The following is a 22595-nucleotide window of genomic DNA, read 5'->3' on the forward strand; positions in this document are numbered from 1 at the left end:
CGTAACCTACGCCCAGCCAGACACACGTCCAAAGTTAAATACGCCGGCTTGTGTTCCCTGGTGCAGACCTGAGCATGTCTGCTGCCGGGTTACACCTCCTTTATGGGGAATAACTTTACGCCAGACGTACAACTTAAGCACTCCTCGCATATCCTGCATTGGGCGCACGCACGTTCGTGAATCGCCGTATTTCCCTCATTTGCATATTTTAATGGCTAATCAATGGGAGCGCCACCATGCGTCCAGCCTAAATGTGCGCCCACCCTACGCCGGCGTAGGCAAGTTACGTCGGCGGGGTAAAGCCTGTTTTTAGGCGTATCTTAGTTCGTGGGTCTGGCGCACAGATAGGACGGCGCACATTTGCACTTACGTCGGCGTAACTTGCGTAAGTGCTTTGTGAATCCGGGCCTTTGTATCTACAATGTTGTGTAGTGAGTGTACACAGGGGGGGAGGGGTGTACAGGGGGGAGGGGTGTACAGGGGGGGGAGGGGCCAATGAATGCCAACATGTACTGTGACATACTGAAGCAGAGCAGGGTAGTATTCCAACATGATAACGACCCCAAAACACACCTCCAAGACCACCACTGCCTTGCTAAAGAAGCTGAGGGTAAAGGTGATGGACTGGCCAAGCATGTCTCCAGACCTAAGCCCTATTGATCATCTGTGGGGGAAGGGGAAGGTCTCTAACATCCACCAGCTCTGTGATGTCATCATGGGGGAGGGGAAGAGGACTGCAGTGGCAACCTGTGAAGCTCTGGTGATCTCCATGCCCAAGAGGGTTAAAAATAATGGCGGCCACACAAAATATGGACACTTTAGGGCCCAATTTGGAGATTTTCACTTAGGGGTGTACTGACTTTTGTTGCCAGCGGTTTAGACATTAATGGCTGTGTGTTGAGTTATTTGTTATACAAGCTGTACACCCCTCCCCCCCTGTGTACACCCCTCCCCCCCATGTACACTCACTACACAACATTGTAGATACAAAGTGTAATTTCTTCAGTGTTGTCACATGAAAAGATACAAGAAATGTGACTGAGGGGTGTACTTACTTTTGTCAGATACTGTATGTCCCATTACAATTCCTATATACTATAGGTGACTAATGACTTGAAGCTACAAGGAGAACTCCGGTTATAACCTACAGAAGGCAGAATCATCATAATTTGTCTTGTGGGGGTCCCAGAAAAGGGCGGGAAGGTCAGTCCATAGAGGGCGGCTCCTCCCGGTGGGTTCCGATGGCGGGGAGTTCTAGGTCTGCCGGGGGACCTCTATAAAGGTAAACTTTCCTTTCACCAATCAGAGGTCCTCCGTAGTGGTCTGTGTCTCCCACTTTGTGAATTCAGAGAGGATATCAGAACTCCCATTATGACATCATTTATAGGAGGAGCTTCTGGATAAAGATAGTCTAGGGTTAGGGGTGGCCCATCTCTGCGATGGGGGGGACCCATCTCTGTGACGGGGGGGGCCATCTCTGTGACGGGGGGTAATCTTCTACACACTTGGAAAGCTCTGTCTATGACATGTTGTGGAAGTTTTATGAAGATGTATGTAATATGTATTGTCATAGTGTAGCGCAGTGTTAGTTCTCCCGCTCTAAAGAGCTGACTGGGGCGGACTGACGCTGGTTGAGACCCGTCTGGTAGTAGAAAACTTCCTGAGGTTGGAGAGAGGTGTTTGCGGAGTGGGGATATGTCTGCCGGCGAAGGGCCCCTGTGCGATGCACAGAACGATCGTCTGGAGGGGATATGATCGCTCTGCAAGGACATCATCGGTTATGGGGGGATGGGCGCTCTTGTCTCTGCTGTGTCTGATCAGCACAGGTCGAGATTCGTAGCGTACACCTACAGATAACCTCCTATCCACAGGAACGTAGTATAATCCGGGTATGTGTTGTTCCTTTCTGAACAACGCAGAAAAAAGGATTCCTATCAGCGGTAATACGGGAGTCTTTGGGTTGTTCTGGTCAGAGACGGAGTCCATGTTTGTCAGCATGCGGCTTCCTTTTGTTTAGTTGAATAAAATGTCTTTAACCCCTTGCTTACTGGGCACATATACCCCCTTCCTGCCCAGGCGAAATTTCAGCTTCCGGCACTGCTTCGCTTTAACTGACAATTGCGCGGTCGTGAAATGTGAGTGAGTGAGAAACTTATATAGCGCAACACATGTGAACTGAATGGCCTCTGGGCGCTTGGTATCCATTCCATGGGCCCTCAGAAGAGATGGGTCTTGAACTTTCTCTGAAGGCCAGGTGGCTCCCAAACAAAATTGGCGTCATTTTTTCCCCACAAGTAGAGATTTATTTTGGTGGTATTTGATCACCTCTGCGGTTTTTAGTTTTTGCGCTATAAACAAAAATAGAGCGACAATTTTGAAAAAAAAACCACAATATTTTTTACTTTTTGCTGTAATAAATATCCAATTTTTTTTAAAAAAATAATAATAATTTTCTCCTCAGTTTAGGCCGATATTTTCTTCTACCTATTTTTGGTAAAAAAAAATCGCAATAAACGTATAGGGCCAGATTCACAGTCCGGCGGCGCAGCGTAATGTAACCCGTTTACGTTACACCGCCGCAAGTTTTCCGATTTAGTGCCCGATCCACAAAGCACTTACCTGGAAATTTGCGGCGGTGTATCGTAAACAGGTCCGGTGCAAGGCAGCCCAATTCAAATGGGGCGGGGTACCATTTAAATTAGGCGCGCTCCTGCGCCGGACGTACTGCGCATTCTCCCGTCGCAAATTTCCCGACGTGCTTTGCGCGAAATTACGACGCGCCAACGTTTTGTGAATCGCAACGTGAAAAAAGACTTGCGCCGGGAAAAAGAAAAATGTAAAAAAAATTCAAAAGCGACGCGGGAAAGACGGGTATACTTTAACACGGTGGAGTAATTTTACACAATGTTAAAGGTGCCCTATCTTTGCGACGGAAATCTAACACTCGCGACGACGTAACGACGGGAAAAATCTTTGTGGATCGCCGTAACTCCTAATTTGCATACCCGACGCTGTATTAAGACGCAAACTCCCCCCAACGGCGGCCGCGGTACTGCATCCTAAGATCCGACAGTGTAAAACAATTACACCTGCCGGATCTGCTGGATATCTATGTGTAACTGATTCTATGAACCAGCCGCATAGATAGAAACAGATAAGGCCCGTACACACCATAGAATCTATCCGCAGATAAATCCCAGCAAATGGGTTTCAGCAGATAGATTCTATGGTGTGTACACGCCAGCGGATCTGTTTCCGCGGATATTTATCCCCTGGGATGGATTCCAGCAGATCGGATATTTGCTGACATGCAGAACAAATCCATCTGCTGGAATCCATCCCAACGGATGGATCCGCTCGTCTGTATAGACTCACCGGATCCATCCGTCCAAAGGGATTCCCCGCACGCGTCGTAATGATTTGACGCATGCGTGGAATTCCTTATATGACAGCGTCGCGCCCGTCGCCACGTCATAATCGCTGGGCAACGGCGCGACACGTCATCGCCAGAGGATTTCCGCGCGGATTTCAATGCGATGGTGAGTACACTCCATCGCATAGAAATCTGCGGAAATCTTTGAGAGGATTTATCTGTGGAAACGGTCCGCTGGACCGTATTCGCGGATAAATTCTATCGTGTGTATGGGGCCTAAGACGGCGTATCAGGAGATACGTTGTTGTATCTGCTCTGTGAATCTGGCCCATAGTGACTGGTTTGCGCAAAAGTTATAGCGCCTACAAAATAGGGGACATAATTATGATTTTTTTTTTATGATTTTTTTACTAGTAATGTCAGCGATCTGCGATTTTTATCGGGGCCTGCGACATTGCGGCAGACACTTCAGACACATTTTTGGGACCATTCACATTTATACAGCGATCAGAGATATAAATATGAACTGATTACTGTATAAATGTGACTGGCAGTGATGGGGTTAACTCTAGGCGGCGATCAAGGGGTTAAATGTGTAACCTGGGAGTGATTCTTACTGTGGGGGGAGGGGGTGACTGGGGGAGGTGACCGATGCTGTGTCCCTATGTACAAGGGACACAAATCGGTCTCCTCTCTCCCTGACAGGACGTGGAGCTCTGTGTTTACACCCCATCATTACACAGAGCTCACGGTCCTGCTCAGTTACAGGGCAATCGCGGGTGCCCAGCCTCCATCGCGGCCGCCGGGCTTGCGCATTGTGTTCCCAGTAACACAGCGGGTGCGCGCCCCCTAGTGGCTGTGAAAGACGAGACGTCATATGATGTCCTGTCAGAACAATAGGACTATCGTGCCGCAGTCATTTGACGGCGGCCGGTAGTGTAGTGGTTAAAGCAGAGGTTCACCCAAATGACATCTGTGATGCATTTGCCTATATGTCTCAGTCTAATTCTCCCTGCTTGCCCTGTGTGATTCTGTCCTCGGCTAACAGGCTATTGACGTGCTAATGTCCCCTCACTATTTCTAAAGGTTAATTGATCTATTGTGTTGTGTGAAGGAGATCTGTGTTTAAGTGGCTTGTGTTAATTATTCTGATTGCTTCATTGTGGTAATTATCTCTCTATATGCGGGGTCGAGCGGTCTAGTTAATGTATTCAGTACAACTAGTAATCAGCGTCCTTGATGTCATTGTCTAAAGAAAATGTGTTTTCAGCATCGGCTCCGTCGTGTCTGCCTAATCATCTGTATGGAAGCCCCAGTGTGAGGGGGCGGAGATTTGTCATTGTAACAGTTTTGGAAATGACATATAAGCTGTGTGATATAACATTAAAGGCTGTCTTGTTCTAGCAGTAAGCCTGGACTAATGTGTGGCTTAATGGGCGATCTCAGGAATATTCCTCCTAGTGGAATATTGGGGTGACGTTCTTATGGAAGAAGGGAATCTTTGACGGGGATATCATACCAATACCGTCACAATTGGTTGGCAGCGGTGGGATTTTCCCTTCTATCCCCCTTTACACCCGGATTCCAAGCAGACACTGGAAGAACTACTGGAAGTTCGTGGAAGATTGCTAGCAACAAAACCAAGCGGGTCATCATAGCAGAATCAATGGAGATAGACCAGGAGGACGGGATTGCAGCAACGCCAGCAGTACAAGGAGATGGAGACACCAGTGATTCAGGAGGAGGAATCGCCAGCCAACAAGCTAATGAGAGAGAAGCTAGCATGGTTCGGCCCGAACCCAACGACGGATGTGGTGCTGAAAGTGATGGACCTGTTAGCGAAGGAGGCTAAACAAATAAGAGACGCAGAACTACAGAAGGATAAACAAATAAGAGACGCAGAACTACAGAAGGATAAACAAATAAGAGACGCAGAACTACAGAAGGCTAAAGAAATAAGGGACGCAGAACTACAGAAGGATTAACAAATAAGAGACGCAGAACTACAGAAGGCTAAAGAAATAAGGGACGCAGAACTACAGTTAAAACTGGCAGCAGTCCAACAAGCAGCCGCACATCTCCAAACAGTGAGTACAGCACAGCAGACACAAGGAAGATTCCGTTTAGCGCTTTTAAAGCTTTTGATGAAAGGACTGTGAAATTGATAACTACCTGGCAGATTTTGAGCGACAATGTAACCTGCACCGAATAGCTAGAGGAGAGTGGGTTTCAATATTGTCAGGCAAACTGTCAGGCAAAGTTCTGATGCTTTCCGGACGTGCCAGATCAGGAAATCCATCTAGCTCGCCCGGGATTAAGAAGCGCTCGTGGCTCGTTATGCAGTAACCCCAGAGTCCCACCGACAGAAGTTCAGAGGACTCACGCAAACCCCGGAAGACTCCTTACGACGGAATGGGCATGCCATTTATCCCGGTCGGCCTCTAACTGGTCTAAACAGCAGCCAGCCGCCACCACCGCAGAGGACATTTTGAACTAATGCTCCTGGAGCAATTTTACCCAATCACATCCAGACGGACGGTCAAGACTGGGTGAGAGATCGCAGGCCATGCTCTACCAGAGGCGCGAAGTCTGGCGGCAATACCATGAATATGCGGATACTCGCAAGACGAACCAGGTCACACCACGGGTACAACCTCCACGACCAACGGCGCCCTCACACCCACCAGCCGCTAGATACCAACCACCTAACAGACCGATGACATCGAGCCCTCGCTATCCACGCCAGGAGGACAACGAACAACGCTGCTTCCGGTGCAAACAGCTGGGTCACTTCAAGCAGAATTGCCCCTGAACGACAACACCAGGTCAAATTGGTCTCAACCTGGGTACCGCCCACCAGCAGCAGCCCATTGTGTAGACTCGGCTTGGGATCTCCAGGAGCTGGGTCCGGAAGAACCATCGGACACCATTTACGAAGTCCTCACGGTACAATCTGGTATTACGGACAACAGGGAACACCATTGTCAGCTGGTCATGGGCGACAGCCCTGAGCCGGAGGGACCCTGGAGGGAGCGGGGCAGAAAGAGGCACCGCCGGCTACCCCCCAAGAAGAAGAGGTCCTGGAAGCCGTATAACAAGCTGACCTGGGAGGAGAAGAAGCGACTGGAGGGGAGGGAGTAGCAGCGGGCATCCCAGATGCGGGCCTACAGGACATGAGCAAGCAGGAGCTGATCCGTGAGTACATGGAGCTGGAGGAGTGCATAAGCCGCATGGAGGAGGAGAACAACCACCTGAGGTCACAGCAGGCTGACCCCCCCAGGCTCCATGAACTGGAGATGGAGCTGGAGAAGCTCAAAGAGGAGAACTGGCGGCTGCGGAGGGAGCAGAGGGTGGCTGACCCTATGGGGCCCTGATTCCCCCCCCCCGAACTCTGAGCACCGGTGCTACAGCATTTCAACAAATATAACTTTTTCTTTTTATGAATCTCCTGTGACTGTCACTTCAGAGCCATAACCTGCCCCTCCCATAGCGGGACACCTAGACGGCGGCGCACAGACCCATTCGCCGTCTTCACACTGACTTCTGGTGACTCTGCAGATCGCACAAAGACTTGGGGACTGAACGGCGTGTGATCTGACGACCCGGTGGCATACCTGAGTCTGAAGCAGTTGCCAAGGGAGGTCAGTCACGCCAAACGGAGTTAACCTCGGACTAAAAGCTCTAAACCCGTCAACCCTACTGGACCAGGGAAGGTCCAACCGGGTTTGCCGGAGCAGGGAGAAAAAGGGGGGCCATTGTGATGCATTTGCCTATATGTCTCAGTCTAATTCTCCCTGCTTGCCCTGTGTAATTCTGTCCTCGGCTAACAGGTTATTGACGTGCTAATGTCCCCTCACTATTTCTAAAGGTTAATTGATCTATTGTGTTGTGTGAAAGAGATCTGTGTTTAAGTGGCTTGTGTTAATTATTCTGATTGCTCCAGTGTGGTAATTATCTCTCTATATGCGGGGTCGAGCGGTCTAGTTAATGTATTTAGTACAACTAGTAATCAGTGTCCTTGATGTCATTGTCTAAAGAAAATGTGTTTTCAGCATCGGCTCCGTCGTGTCTGCCTAATCATCTGTATGGAAGCCCCAGTGTGAGGGGGGCGGAGATTTGTCATTGTAACAGTTTTGGAAATGACATATAAGCTGTGTGATATAACATTAAAGTCTGTATTGTTCTAGCAGTAAGCCTGGACTAATGTGTGGCTTAATGGGCGATCTCAGGAATATTCCTCCTAGTGGAATATTGGGGTGATGTTCTTATGGAAGAAGGGAATCTTTGACGGGGATATCATACCAATACCGTCACAACATCTACATAAGACCAAATTCTTTATCCTTCTAACATGTACAGTGGGCACTTTTTAGGCTGTACATGCCTTATAATCGCTGTTTTCAATCCGGCTTCCGGCTACTCACTCCCGCGGGAGAAGGCGTTTCTATCCTGAGGCGCAATGTAGTCTGGGAGTTCGCCCAGATGAGTGATGCAAAAAATGCAAAAAACAAGTGCCTACTGTACATGTTAGAAGTATAAAGAATTTGGCCCGGATTCACAGAGAGCGGGCGCAAATTACACCGCCGTAGCGCAAATAAAATACGCTACGCTGACGCAGCGCACAGAGGCAAGCATGGAATTCACAAAGCCACAGCTCCCAAATCTGCGCTGGGTTTCGAAGGCGTAAGTCGGCGTAGGTGGAAGTGGGCGTGAGCCATGCAAATGAGGCGTGACTCCATGCAAATGAGGCGTGAGCCATGCAAATGATGGTCCGAGCGCCAGACAGGTATGTATCACGGACTGCGCATGCGTCGTGCCGTGGACGCATCCCTCTGTGCATGCTCACAACCACGTCGGAAAAACTGCCTAAGATACGCCGGATCACTGCGTACGGCGTGAACGTAACCTACGCCCAGCCAGACACACGTCCAACGTAAACAACGTAAAATACGCCGGCTTGAGTTCCCTGGTGCAGCCCTTTGCATGTCTGCTGCTGAGTTACACCTCCTTTATGGGGAATTACTTTACGTCGGACGTACAACTTACGCGCACATCGCGTAGCCTGCGTCGGGCGCACTTACGTTCGTGAATCGCCATATTTCCCTAATTTGCATATTTGAATAGCTAAAAAATGGGAGCGTCCAGCCTAAATGTGCGCCTACGCTACGCCGGCGCAGGCAAGTTACGTCGGTGGGTTGAAGCCTGTTTTTAGGCGTATCTTAGTTTGTGGATCCGGCGCACAGATACGAAGGCGCATATTTGCACTTACGCGGCGTATCTGGAGATACGTCGGCACAAGTGCTTTGTGAATCCGGGCCAATGGTCTTATATAGATGTTATTTGGGTGAACCTCCGCTTTAAGGAAAAGACATACACCCCGTCTCTACTCAGACACGCCCATAAGACTCCCTTAGCCATTATTCATTGGTTGTTTGTATTAACTCATCCTGTTGGAAGGATTTCATGTGAGGTCATTTCCTGTGAGGTCATTTCCTGTGAGGTAATTTCCGGTGGAGGTCATTTCCTGTGATGTAATTTCCTGTGAGGTAATTTCCTGTGAGGTAATTTCCTGTGATGTAATTTCCTGTGATGTAATTTCCTGTGATGTAATTTCCTGTGATGTAACTTCCTGTGGAGGAGGCAATTGGCTGTTGGAGTCCTCACTTCCTGTTTCTCATTGCTTTTGTTGTGTTGGAATACAAACGAAGGGCATGCTGGGTAGAGGCCAGAAGAGGATGATGTGGTGATGTCGGATTTCTTGGGATATACGGGGAATAGAGTGATAGGGAAGATGTATTGTATCATGAGATGGAATGTCTGCCGATCAGCGCTCAGCGCTCCACGTATATCAAACATAAGCATGTCGGGGACGCACCTGACTCCCAGGAACTGCGGCTGTTCCCCGGGCGCGCTCGTCTCGGTCTCCATCTTCAGGCTGTCAATGTGAGCGATGGAGATGACAGTCGCCGCCACATACCAAGGAAGACCCATGAAGGAGCAAATGGCCAGCAGAACCCCGACCCAGAAGAGGTCCATGTGATACCCGCAGGCTTTCTGAAGAGAAATAATAAACATAAATTCATATAATGAGCACTCCTAGAAATGTCATAAAATTCCAGCATAACACAAAATACAAATAAAACCTATGCAATACATACACCAAAAGTATTGGGACACCGGCCTTTACACACACATGAACTTTAACCCCTTCCATACCGGGGGGCCTATCCTGGCTCTTCTCTCCTTCATGTACAAATCCTCATTCTCTTGCTAGAAAATTACTCAGAACCCCCAAACATTATATATGTTTTTTTTTTAGCAGACACCCTAGGGAATAAAATGGCGGTCATTGCAACTTTTTATCTTGCACGGTATTTGCGCAATAATTTTTTATTTTTTAAAAAAAAAGTTAATGAATTCAAAAAATAACAAAACAGTAAAGTTAGCCCAATCTTTTGGTAAAATATGAAAGATGATGTTACGCAAGGTAAGTAAATAGATACCTTACATGTCACTCTTTACAATTGCGCACACTCAGGGAATGGCGCCAAACTTCGTTACTTAAAAATCTCCATAGGCGACGCTTTGAAAATGTTTACAGGTTACCAGTTTAGAGTTACAGAGGAGGTCTAGCGCTAGAATTATTGCTCTCGCTAGAATTATTGCTCTCGCTATAACGCACGCGGCGATACCTCACATGTGTGGTTTGAACGGCGTTTACATACGTGGGCGGGACTTATGTGTGCGTTCACTTCTGAGCGCAAGCTACGGTTACAGGGGCGCTTTAAATTATTTTTTTTTTATATTTTTATTTTTATTTTTTTGATCACTTTTATTCCTATTACAAGGAATGTAAACATCCCTTGTAATCGGAATCTATTGTGACAGGTCCTCTTTATGGAGAGAGGCGGGGTCAATAAGACCTCCCCCTCCCCCCCACATCTCTCCTCCAGGCTGGAAAGCATGAGATTGTGAAAAAAAATCACAGATTTCATGCTTACTAGCTGCAATTGTGACTTTGTTTACTTCCGGGTACCGGGCGTGACGTCATCACATCGCGCCCGGGCCTCCGACGGTAATAGAGATGACTGGTGACCATCTGGTCACCGGTCATCTCTATGCTTCCCATCCGGCACTGGACGATTCTTTCTCCGGGCCCCCGATGGCATTGGAGAGCCCGGAGAAGCACCGGATGGCGGCGGGAGAAGGGGGGGGGGGGGATGTCCCCTCCTGCCACCTATAAGAACGATCAAGCAGCGGAACCACCACTTTGATCGTTCTTATGGTGCGCAGGATCGCCGCACAAAGCCCAGGACGTCATATGAGTATGTGCGGTACAGAAGAGGTTAATGACATCCCAGTCTTAGTCCGGAGGGTTCAATATTGAGTTGGCTCCGCCCTTTGCAGCTATAACAGCTTCACCTCTTCTGGGAAGACCGTCCACAAGGTTTAGGGGCGTGTCTATGGGAAGGCCGTCCACAAGGTTTAGGAGTGTGTCTATGGGAAGGTCTGTCCACAAGGTTTAGGGGTGTGTCCATGGGAAGGCCGTCCACAAGGTTTAGGGGTGTGTCTATGGGAAGGCCGTCCACAAGGTTTAGGGGTGTGTCTATGGGAAGGTCCGTCCACAAGGTTTAGGGGTGTGTCTATGGGAAGGCCGTCCACAAGGTTTAGGGGTGTGTCTATGGGAAGGTCCGTCCACAAGGTTTAGGAGTGTGTCTATGGGAAGGTCTGTCCACAAGGTTTAGGGGTGTGTCCATGGGAAGGCCGTCCACAAGGTTTAGGGGTGTGTCTATGGGAAGGCCGTCCACAAGGTTTAGGGGTGTGTCTATGGGAAGGCCGTCCACAAGGTTTAGGGGTGTGTCTATGGGAAGGCCGTCCACAAGGTTTAGGGGTGTGTCTATGGGAAGGCTGTCCACAAGGTTTAGGGGTGTGTCTATGGGAAGGCCGTCCACAAGGTTTAGGGGTGTGTCTATGGGAAGGCCGTCCACAAGGTTTAGGGGTGTGTCTATGGGAAGGTCGTCCACAAGGTTTAGGGGTGTGTCTATGGGAAGGCCGTCCACAAGGTTTAGGGGCGTGTCTATGGGAAGGCCGTCCACAAGGTTAAGGGGTGTGTCTATGGGAAGGCCGTCCACAAGGTTTAGGGGTGTGTCTATGGGAAGGCTGTCCACAAGGTTTAGGGGTGTGTCTATGGGAGTGTTTGACCATTCTTCTAGAAGAGCATTTGTGAGGTCGGGCACTGATGTTGGATGAGAAGGCCTGGATCACAGTCCCCGCTCTAATTCATCCCAAAGGTGTTCTATCGGGTTGAGGTCAGGCCAGTCAAGCTCCTCCACCCCAAACTCGCTCATTCATGTCTTTATGGACCTTGATTTGTGCTCTGGTGGGCAGTCATGTTGGAAGAGGGAGGGGCTGTCCCCAAACTCCTCCCACAAAATTGGGAGCATGAAATTGTCCAAATTCTCTTGGACCGATCGGATTTGCTGCTAAGATCGGAAGGTCTTTCTTGCAATTATGGGATAAAAGAAAATGGGAGCCAATCAGAGAAGTTCCTCCTTCCGGGTTCCTTCGTACCTTCAGCTTGTTCTCCTTCCTGTTGACGATGACAGCGGTGATCTGTTCATCCATGAAGATGAGAATCGTCACCAGCAGAGCCGGCAAGGCGCTGGCTAAATAGATCCACCAGGGGTTCTTACCAAACGGGAAAACGAACCAACCGCGGTCCGGGCGCGTGGGCTGGTGGAAGAAGAACACAGGAAATGTCTGCCGGAAAATGAACTCAACAAGAAAACGTTAAAGATCAGAAAGAAAGGAATACATGCTGAGATCTCAACTTCATCTGTAACCAGGTGTTAGGCCAAGGTCTGTACATAGGAGGGACACAACTGTCTTATCTGAGGGGCTTCTATGTGACCACAAACAGAACAGACCAGCCTTTCATGGAGTAAAGGTGCCCAAATAGTACTTTATTGATTCTAGTAGGACAGCCGATTGTCTCCTGATGAAACCAATCCTGGCGAAACGCGTAGATAGCTTTGCCTGAAACCAGATGTGACGGACCAGCCGGGACGGAGGCTTCTGGAGGGGACTTCTGACTATGGGCCCTGGATTTTTGGGGGAACAATACTCTTTGTGAGGTGTAGGTCTGGGGGCCTTGAAGTGACGTGGTCCGCGTCCCCCTAAAACACACTGGGCTGGATTCAGCAAGAATTTACGTTGGAGTATCCATAGATATCTATAGATACGCCGCGTAAATTCAAAGCTGCGCCGGCGTATCTTCTTTCTGTATTCAGAAAACAAGATACGCCGAAATTAGGCTAAGATCCGACTGGCATAAGTCTCCTACGCCGTCGTATCTTAGGGTGCATATTTACGCTGGCTGCTAGGTGGCGCTTCAGTCGATTTCAGTGTAGAATATGTAAATGAGCTGGATACGCCGATTCAGAAACATACGTACGATTTTTTTACGTCGTGTGCGTAAGGCTTTTTCCGGCGTAACGTTACTCCTGCTATATGAGGCATAGCCAATGTTAAGTATGGACGTCGTTCCCGCGTCGATTTTTGCGTCGTTTACTTCGTTTGCGTAAGTCGTTCGTGAATAGGGCTTTGCATAAATTACGTTCACGTCGAAAGCATTGACTATTTGCGACCTGATTAGGAGCATGCGCACTGGGATACGTTTCACGGACGGCGCATGCGCCGTTCGTGAGAAACGTCATTTACGTGGGGTCACACTTAATTTACATAAAAACACACCCACATCTTGACAATTTGAATTCGGCGCGCTTACGCCGGCAGATTTACGCTACGCCGCCGTAACTTACGGAGCAAGTGCTTTGTGAATACTGCACTTGCCTCTCTAAATTGCGGCGGCGTAGCGTAAATAACATACGCTACCCCCGCACAAACTTACGTCCCCCTACCTGAATCTAGCCCAGTGACTCTGGGACCCCTGTATACGTCATATTATAGTGATGACGTCATAATGTTGGGGCTCATAGAAGATGCTGATGTCATCAACTCCACCCACCCGTCTGTCTGTTGGTGGCTATGATGTGTTTATTGTAAATAAGTCTGGTGTGGGATCTCCTTTCACGCAGGCGGACTCCGAGATTTGTCCGCTGATCTCCGCTGAGCCAGCGGATGACAAGCCCCTCCCTTTTTACTGAGAAGGGAGGGGCTTGTGCAGCGCCGCTGTCTCCTATGGAGCGATCTGATGAAAACGCACAGCATGTCACCCGATCCGATCCGCTATGGACGGATGGGGACGTATCGCCATACGTCTGATTTTGGCGGATTGGATCGGGTCGGATGTCAGCGGAGACATGTCCGCTGACATCCAACGCTCCATAGGACTGTATGAAATTACAAAACTGAGAGGCGGACCTGAACGGTCCAATCGTGTGAAAGGGGCTTAAGAGTCTTTCACCCATTGCTGTTTGTGATATTTATCTCTGCTATTGTGTGAAGGAGTTCTGTGTTGATTGATGATAATGTGTATTGTAGTTGGGGAGCTAGGAGACGGCAAGTCTAGGACCTGAGAGGTCACGTCTCTGAGTCACCTAGGCTGTCTGAAGGATTCGATAATTAGCTCATGTAAATTAGGTTTCTGGTTACAGTTTGTATTGTCATCCTTGTGTATATATTTGTGTGAAGGAGTTCTGTGTTGATTGATGATAATGTGTATTGTAGTTGGGGAGCTAGGAGACAGCAAGGACCTTAAAGGTCACGTCTCGGAGTCACATAGGCTGTCTGAAGGATTAGATAATTAGCTCATGTAAATTAGGTTTCTGGTTACAGTTTGTATTGTCCTCCTTGTGTATATATTTGTGTGAGGTCCCAAATAAAAGGTGATTCCTGATGTACTCCAGGACTGGTGTGGTTTGGTGACTGGGGGGGGGGGGGTTAAAGAGTCTTGGATGGTGCTGGTTCTGGACAGAGGAAGCATTGAAGGCGGACCTAGTCCCGGGTTCATCACAACCAAAAACACTGATATGTAGAGGGAAGGAGGAGACACAATGGAGAGGGGAGGAGGAGACACAATGGAGAGGGGAGGAGGAGACACAATGGAGAGGGGAGGAGGAGACACAATGGAGAGGGGAGGAGGAGGAGACACAATGGAGAGGGGAGGAGGAGGAGACACAATGGAGAGGGGAGGAGGAGACACAATGGAGAGGGGAGGAGGAGACACAATGGAGAGGGGAGGAGGAGACACATGGGAGAGGGGAGGAGGAGACACATGGGAGAGGGGAGGAGGAGACACAATGGAGAGGGGAGGAGGAGATACAATGGAGCGGGGAGGAGGAGATACAATGGAGCGGGGAGGAGGAGACACAATGGAGAGGGGAGGAGGAGACACAATGGAGAGGGGAGGAGGAGACACAATGGAGAGGGGAGGAGGAGGAGACAAAATGGAGAGGGAGGAGGAGACACAATGGAGAGGGGAGGAGGAGACACAATGGAGATGGGAGGAGAAGACACAATGGAGAGGGGAGGAGGAGACACAATGGAGAGGGGAGGAGGAGACACAATGGAGAGGGGAGGAGGAGACACAATGGAGAGGGGAGGAGGAGGCACAATGGAGAGGGGAGGAGGAGACACAATGGAGAGGGGAGGAGGAGACACAATGGACAATGGAGAGGGGAGGAGGAGACACATGGGAGAGGGGAGGAGGAGACACATGGGAGAGGGGAGGAGGAGACACAATGGAGAGGGGAGGAGGAGATACAATGGAGCGGGGAGGAGGAGATACAATGGAGTGGGGAGGAGGAGACACAATGGAGAGGGGAGGAGGAGACACAATGGAGCGGGGGGGGAGGAGACACAATGGAGAGGGGAGGAGGAGACACAATGGAGAGGGGAGGAGGAGATACAATGGAGCGGGGAGGAGGAGACACAATGGAGTGGGGAGGAGGAGACACAATGGAGAGGGGAGGAGGAGACACAATGGAGCGGGAAGGAGGAGACACAATGGAGAGGGGAGGAGGAGACACAATGGAGAGGGGAGGAGGAGGCACAATGGAGAGGGGAGGAGGAGACACAATGGAGAGGGGAGGAGGAGACACAATGGAGAGGGGAGGAGGAGACACATGGGAGAGGGGAGGAGGAGACACATGGGAGAGGGGAGGAGGAGACACAATGGAGAGGGGAGGAGGAGATACAATGGAGGGGGAGGAGGAGATACAATGGAGTGGGGAGGAGGAGACACAATGGAGAGGGGAGGAGGAGACACAATGGAGCGGGGGGGAGGAGACACAATGGAGATGGGAGGAGGAGACACAATGGAGAGGGGAGGAGGAGATACAATGGAGCGGGGAGGAGGAGACACAATGGAGAGGGGAGGAGGAGACACAATGGAGAGGGGAGGAGGAGACACAATGGAGCGGGAAGGAGGAGACACAATGGAGAGGGGAGGAGGAGGAGACACAATGGAGAGGGGAGGAGGAGACACAATGGAGAGGGGAGGAGACACAATGGAGCGGGGAGGAGGAGACACAATGGAGCGGGGAGGAGGAGACACATGTATCATGGAGGAGTATATACGAGGCGTTCTCCTGCAGGGAGATGATGTTTCTTCAAAGGTCTGTCAGGGATCTTCCAATATTATAATACGGGTTGTTTTAGGGGGCGGGGAACTGTTAGGCCGGTACACACGATTGGGCCAAACTCACATCGGAATTCCATTGGAGTAAAACAGAACATGTTCTCTATGTAAACTCCGATGGTGTGTTCCGGACTTTACAGTCCAATGTTCTGGTCTGGCTGAGGATTTGGGTTGAAGTGATGACATGAAGGATTCGGGGATCGGGTGATTTTAGGTGATCGGTGAAGTGTCGGGGCTCAGGTGGGGGTGATTTTAGGTGATCGGTGAAGTGTCAGGCTCAGGTGGGGGTGGGTTCAGGTGATCGGTGAAGTGTTGGGCTCAGGTGGGGGTGGGTTCAGGTGATCGGTGAAGTGTCGGGGCTCAGGTGGGGGTGGGTTCAGGTGATCGGTGAAGTGTCGGGGCTCAGGTGGGGTGGGTTCAGGTGATCGGTGAAGTGTTGGGCTCAGGTGGGGTGGGTTGAGTGATGGTGAAGTGTCGGGCTCAGGTGGGGGTGGGTTCAGGTGATCGGTGAAGTGTCGGGCTCAGGTGGGGGTGGGTTCAGGTGATCGGTGAAGTGTCGGGGCTCAGGTGGGGGTGGGTTCAGGTGATCGGTGAAGTGTCGGGGCTCAGGTGGGGGTGGGTTCAGGTGATCGGTGAAGTGTCGGGGCTCAGGTGGGGGTGGGTTGAGGTGATCGGTGAAGTGTCAGGGCTCAGGTGGGGTGGGTTCAGGTGATCGGTGAAGTGTCGGGGCTCAGGTGGGGGTTGGTTCAGTCGTTGGGTTTGGTGAACAGATAGGAATAGGTTGGAGATCCGGGACATTGGAGGTCTTGTGTGATCGAAGCTTTGCACTTAGGACCCCCACAATGGGACCCCCGTCCTTCGGGGACTTCTATTCTTGGTCAGGTTGATATTATAAGCAGAAGGTGAAGGAGATGGAAATGGGGGGACACACCGGAGCATGCATGAGTTTCATGGAACACGAGGGGGGGGTTACCTTGAAATCGGTGGGCACTTGTAGTTTGGGAGTATTTAATCCTGAGAGCATGTCCAGACCAACAAAGAGCAGGATGGACATGAAGATCGAGAAATCGCTAATAAGTTTACGAAGCTTAAGAACGCAGCAGAGAGAAGGAGAAGAAGGAGAGAGAGAGACAGTTAGAAGATCAAAGACCAAGCGAGAAACATTTCCAAATATTTGTCCTTCATTTCCCTTCATTGAGCCGACCTCTGAGGACAACTTTCCACGCCAAATTTATCACCAATCCCGTAACAAAAACGCCAAATGTCTGGAGTGGGATAGATGGTCCCCCCCATACTCCCCCCTATGGTAGGATAGATGGTCCCCCCCATACTCCCCCCTATGGTAGGATAGATGGTCCCCCCCATACTCCCCCCTATGGTAGGATAGATGGTCCCCCCCCATACTCCCCCCTATGGTAGGATAGATGGTCCCCCCCATACTCCCCCCTATGGTAGGATAGATGGTCCCCCCCATACTCCCCCCTATGGTAGGATAGATGGCCCCCCCATACTCTCCCCTAATGGTAGGATAGATGCCCCCCCCATACTCCCCCCTATGGTAGGATAGATGGTCCCCCCCCATACTCCCCCTATGGTAGGATAGATGGTCCTGTAACGGACATATGCATGCTGCCGGGACAGTTATAATTTCGTGCAGGGGGACTACAGGAACTGCATGGCTTTGTCACAATTGGATGTACCGCATTGTATTCTGAGCTCAAAGGGTTAATTGGACAATGGTCTCTTTCACTGCTAATTGCTAATGTACCCTTCGCATAGCTAATGAACTCTCTCTTGTGTAGGTAACAGCCCCCCTGTGAGGTGTATGCTGAGGGGGATTATGTGTGAGTGATAATTGTTTTAAAGGTTAATTGAATTCTATGTGCCTGGCCAGGAAATGTAAAGTGGGGTGAGGTGCCGAAGCGTCTAGATACTGATCAAGTGATTAATTCAAGGAGATGTCATTGTTCTTGTAACAGTTGTAAGCAGATATAAGCAGGTGAAATATGCCAAATAAAGTGAGTCTGCTCTGACTCTGCAAAACGTAGCCCGTCTCGTTTCTTGGAAGGGCGTTCGATGGGATTATACCGGCGGTACCTGCATATCGCAGCTTTGCCAGGGAAAGGAACGTCTCCAGCGGCTGAGACCCTCACACCAGTGGGTAGCCGTTTACATTGGTGGCAGCAGTGGGATGGTCCTTTTATCCAAAGAGCAAGTGCTGAATGGAGTCGCAGTACGCCAGGCTGAAAGATCCACACTGAAAGATCTATTGGAGAGTCGTGGTAGGAGCGCCAGCAACAGACCACGGAGGGAGCTGATAGCTGACCTGCTGGAGCTGGACGAAAATGGATGGATCCATGGAAGGAACGGAGCCCCTTGCACCGGTCAGCAAAGAAGATGTAATTTACTGGGATTGTACAGCGGAGATTATCCTTGTATCCAGAAACGTCCGTGGGAACTAATAAACCAAGCTGTTCCGGGAAGCAAGGGAGGAGATACAAACGAAGAGGGGACAAGAACTGGAACTGGTAAGAGCGAGACAGCCCATTACACCTGCAGTTCCTACCCCCCCACCTGCTGCTACAGGAAGAAAATACCGTTCACTGCATTTAAAGCCTTTTGTAGAAAGTGAGGAGGAAATTGATGGATATTTGGCGGACTTTGAGAGGCAGTGCTCACTACAACCAGGTACCCCCAGACCATGGGTCACTATTTTGTCGGGGAAATTGACGGGCAAAGCCAATGAAGCCTTTCGGGCTCTCGCCCCAGAGGATATTTTACAATATCAGCAAGTTAAAAAGGCGGCTGCTAACCCGATATGCCGTAACGCCAGAAGCATACGCCGGCGCTTCGGGAGTCCAAGAGATGGCTGTGGACTCCCACATGGAATGGGCCAACCAGTTACAAAGGGTGGCATCCCTTTGGGTCCAAGGGTTGCAAGGCCAACACCGGGGAGGAAGTATTGCAGCTGTTCCTAATGGAACATTTCTTCCAAGACCTGGCCGCAGACATACAAGACTGGGTACGAGATCGCCGTCCCGCTAACTTAAACGAGGCGGCTCGGTAGCAAGATGAGTACGCGGAGACAAGGAAAGTAAGCCAGGGTACTATGCGGCTGGCTCAGAAGGTAGAACTGCGTACTCCAACCGTCACCCCACGCCCAGAGTTTCGGGCCTCCATCCCACCACGTCCTCAGGGGCCTAACTACTACCCCCGGGATTCGCCTAGGGTGACGTGCCATCACTGCAGCGACACGGGACATATTGCTCGTTATTGCCCTTTGAGAGCTACAAAAAACAATTGGAGACGCACAACACCCAACACAGAGGTCACTCCATCACGTCCCTCTGCGGCCCACTGCCTGGAGACCGAGGGGGTCCCTGAGGAATGTCTGGGAAATTTGGTATGAGCAGACCCAATACAAGCGGCCTATCCGGATAACCGTCAGCATCACCGTCAGGAGGTACGGTGAATGGACAAGTAGCACAAGGCCTAAGAGATTCCGGGGACTACTATCACTCTGATCAAAAACAATTGGTAAAGCAAGAGAACGTGTCCACTCGCACAGTTGCCGTCCGGGTCGCAGGGGGTGCTGTATTTCGCGTACCCACCACCGGGTGCACTTAGACTGGGGAGCCGGGTCAGGAAAAGACCACAGTTGGTATCATGGACAACCTACTGCCGAGGTGGTGCTGGGCAACGATCATTTGGCCCTCTGACTTTCGGCTTTATTTACCTACACCTGCTGCTGCTTGTCCCGTGACCACCCGCGTTGCTGGAATCAACTCGCTTGCTGCTGAGAACGGGTACGACTACCTTCCCCGACATGTACTGTAGATCCGGCACAATTAATCACAGTCTAAATGGGAATGTGGACAAGTTGGCCAGTGAGAAATCAGAGATGCATCGACACTATGTCATGTATTATAGATGTCCCGTTGGCCTGACATTTAAAATGCACAAACAGCGGAAATTGTCAAAAGATTAAATGGGATTTGCATCCAGGTGGTGCCGTATTTGTCCCAAGAGCATCTGCAAAAGGTTTTGGGAGCCATTGAGAGAGCAAAGCAAGTGACTGTTCCAGAACTGAATTCTATTATTCACCGTCACCATCAGCTTACCGACCTGGTAAGCCAATAGGGAAAGGCCGACGGACTGTCCAGGCAAACGGAACTTTTACCCCTAACAGCAGACCGGACATCCCCAAGTTGACCCGAAAAGGATCAATCCGGGTCTGCCGGAGTGTTCCACAAAGGGGGAGTAGTGTAACGGACATATGCATGCTGCCAGGACAGTTATAATCTTCGTGCAGGGGGGTATGGGAACTGCATGGCTTGTCACAAATGGATGTACCACATTGTATTCTGAGCTCAAAGGGTTAACTGGACAAGTCTCTTTTCATTGCTGGAATGCTAATGTTCCTTCGCATACCTAATGAACTCTCTTTTGTGTGCAGGTAAACAGCCCCCCTGTGAGGTGTATGCTGATGGGATTATGTGTGAGTGATAATTGTTTTAAAGGTTAATTGAATTCTATTGAGAAAGGAATGTGCCTGGCCAGAAATGTTAAGTGGGGTGCGGTGCCGAAGGCGTCTAGAGACTGGTCAAGTGATTAATTCAAGGAGATGTCATTGTTCTTGTAACAGTTGTAAGCAGATATAAGCAGGTGAAATATGCCAAATAAAGTCAGTCTACTTGACTCTGCAAACGTAGCCCGTCTCGTTTCTTGGAAGGGCGTTTGATGGGATATACCGGCGGTACCTGCATATCGCAGCTTGCCAGGGAAAAGGACGTCTCCAGCGGCTGAGACCCCTCACACCAGTGGGTAGCCGTTTACAGTCCCCCCCCATAACTCCCCCCTATGGTAGGATAGATGGTCCCCCCCCATACTCTCCCCTATGGTAGGTATAGATGGTCCCCCCCCCCATACTCTCCCCTATGGTAGGACAGATGGTCCCCCCCCATACTCTCCCCTATGGTAGGATAGATGCCCCCCCATACTCTCCCCTATGGTAGGATAGATGCCCCCCCATACTCTCCCCTATGATAGGATAGATGGTCCCCCCCCCATACTCTCCCCCTATGGTAGGATAGATGCCCCCCCCATACTCTCCCCTATGGTAGGATTGATGGTCCCCCCCATACTCTCCCTTATGGTAGGATAGATTGTCCCCCCCCCCCATACTCTCCCTTATGGTAGGATAGATGGTCCCCCACCCATACTCTCCCCTATGGTAGGATAGATGCCCCCCTCCCCCCCCATACTCTCCCCTATGGTAGGTTAGATGCCCCCCCCAATACTCTCCCCTATGGTAGGATAGATGGTCCCCCCCCCATACTCTCCCCTATGGTAGGATAGATGGTCCCCCCCCATACTCTCCCCTATGGTAGGATAGATGGCCCCCCCCCCATACTCTCCCTTATGGTAGGATAGATGGTCCCCCCCCATACTCCCCCCTATGGTAGTATAGATGGTCCCCCCCCATACGCTCCCTATGGTAGTATAGATGGTCCCCCCCATACGCTCCCACTATGGTAGTATAGATGGGCCCCCCCCCATACGCTCCCCTATGGTAGGATAGATGGCCCCCCCATACTCTCCCCTATGGTAGGATAGATGGTCCCCCCCCATACTCTCCCCTATGGTAGGATAGATGGCCCCCCCTATGGTAGGATAGATGCCCCCCCCATACTCTCCCCTATGGTAGGATAGATGGCCCCCCTATGGTAGGATAGATGGCCCCCCCTATGGTAGGATAGATGCCCCCTCCCCCCCATACTCCCCCCTCTATGGTAGGATAGATGCTCCCTCCCCCCCCATACTCTCCCCTATGGTAGGATAGATGGCCCCCCTATGGTAGGATAGATGCCCCCCCCATACTCTCCCCTATGGTAGGATAGATGCCCCCCCTATACTCCCCTCTATGGTAGGACAGATGGTCCCCCCCCATACCTCTCCCCTATGGTAGGATAGATGGCCCCCCCTGTGGTAGGATAGATGCCCCCCCCCCCATATTCTCTTTTGCTGTGTCACCATTCACCCTGTAACTGGTTCTAATAAACGGGTTCCAGTGACTACTTCAGAAACCAGATTGACATTGGGGTTGTCAGGGGAAGTGGAAAGGAGTGACAGGAAGCGGAACGGACAGAAGGATACAAGAGGGCCAACCTTAATTTTATTAGGAACATGCAATTTTGGGGTTTCCAGTTCAAAAAAGGCATCCACACCACAGAAGAAGAGGATGACGAAGACTATGGCAAAATCAGCCACCAGGGTGCGCAGCTGAGGAGAGAGGCAAGACAGGGGTCAGTTCCATGGACAAGGAGATCAATGTAGAGCCCACCCTCCCCCAGGACCTACCTTGGTGGGAAAGTAGCGGCTGAACTTGAACTTCTTCAGTGTCAGAGTCATGGAGTACGTTCCGAAGAAGAGGATGAAGGACATGAGCGCCAAATCCGGAACGTAACTGCAGGAGTTCCCCAGCAGGCTGCCGCCATATTTCAGACCATTCCTTCGTACTCAGCTGGCTCCAGTCCAAGGCTGTATTATTCACGACATTGGACTTGGAGTTCATGTGGGGAAGATAGGAACCAGAATATCGTTAGCTCTAATCCAGAGGAC

The 22595-nt window shown here is 50.5% G+C and overlaps 1 protein-coding gene across 1 annotated transcript in view; it reads right to left on the bottom strand.

Moving 5' to 3' along the window:
- The window catches only part of SLC4A5 (solute carrier family 4 member 5), a 165511-nt gene that overhangs the window by 31561 nt on the left and 111355 nt on the right, over positions 1 to 22595 (bottom strand). The window contains 5 exon segments of the mRNA XM_040342174.1: positions 9249 to 9427; positions 11945 to 12106; positions 22143 to 22256; positions 22335 to 22478; positions 22480 to 22536. Of these exon segments, the coding sequence (XP_040198108.1) occupies positions 9249 to 9427; positions 11945 to 12106; positions 22143 to 22256; positions 22335 to 22478; positions 22480 to 22536 (656 nt within the window).

Source organism: Rana temporaria, chromosome 3, assembly GCF_905171775.1.
Source record: "Rana temporaria chromosome 3, aRanTem1.1, whole genome shotgun sequence".
Lineage (NCBI taxonomy): Eukaryota > Metazoa > Chordata > Amphibia > Anura > Ranidae > Rana > Rana temporaria.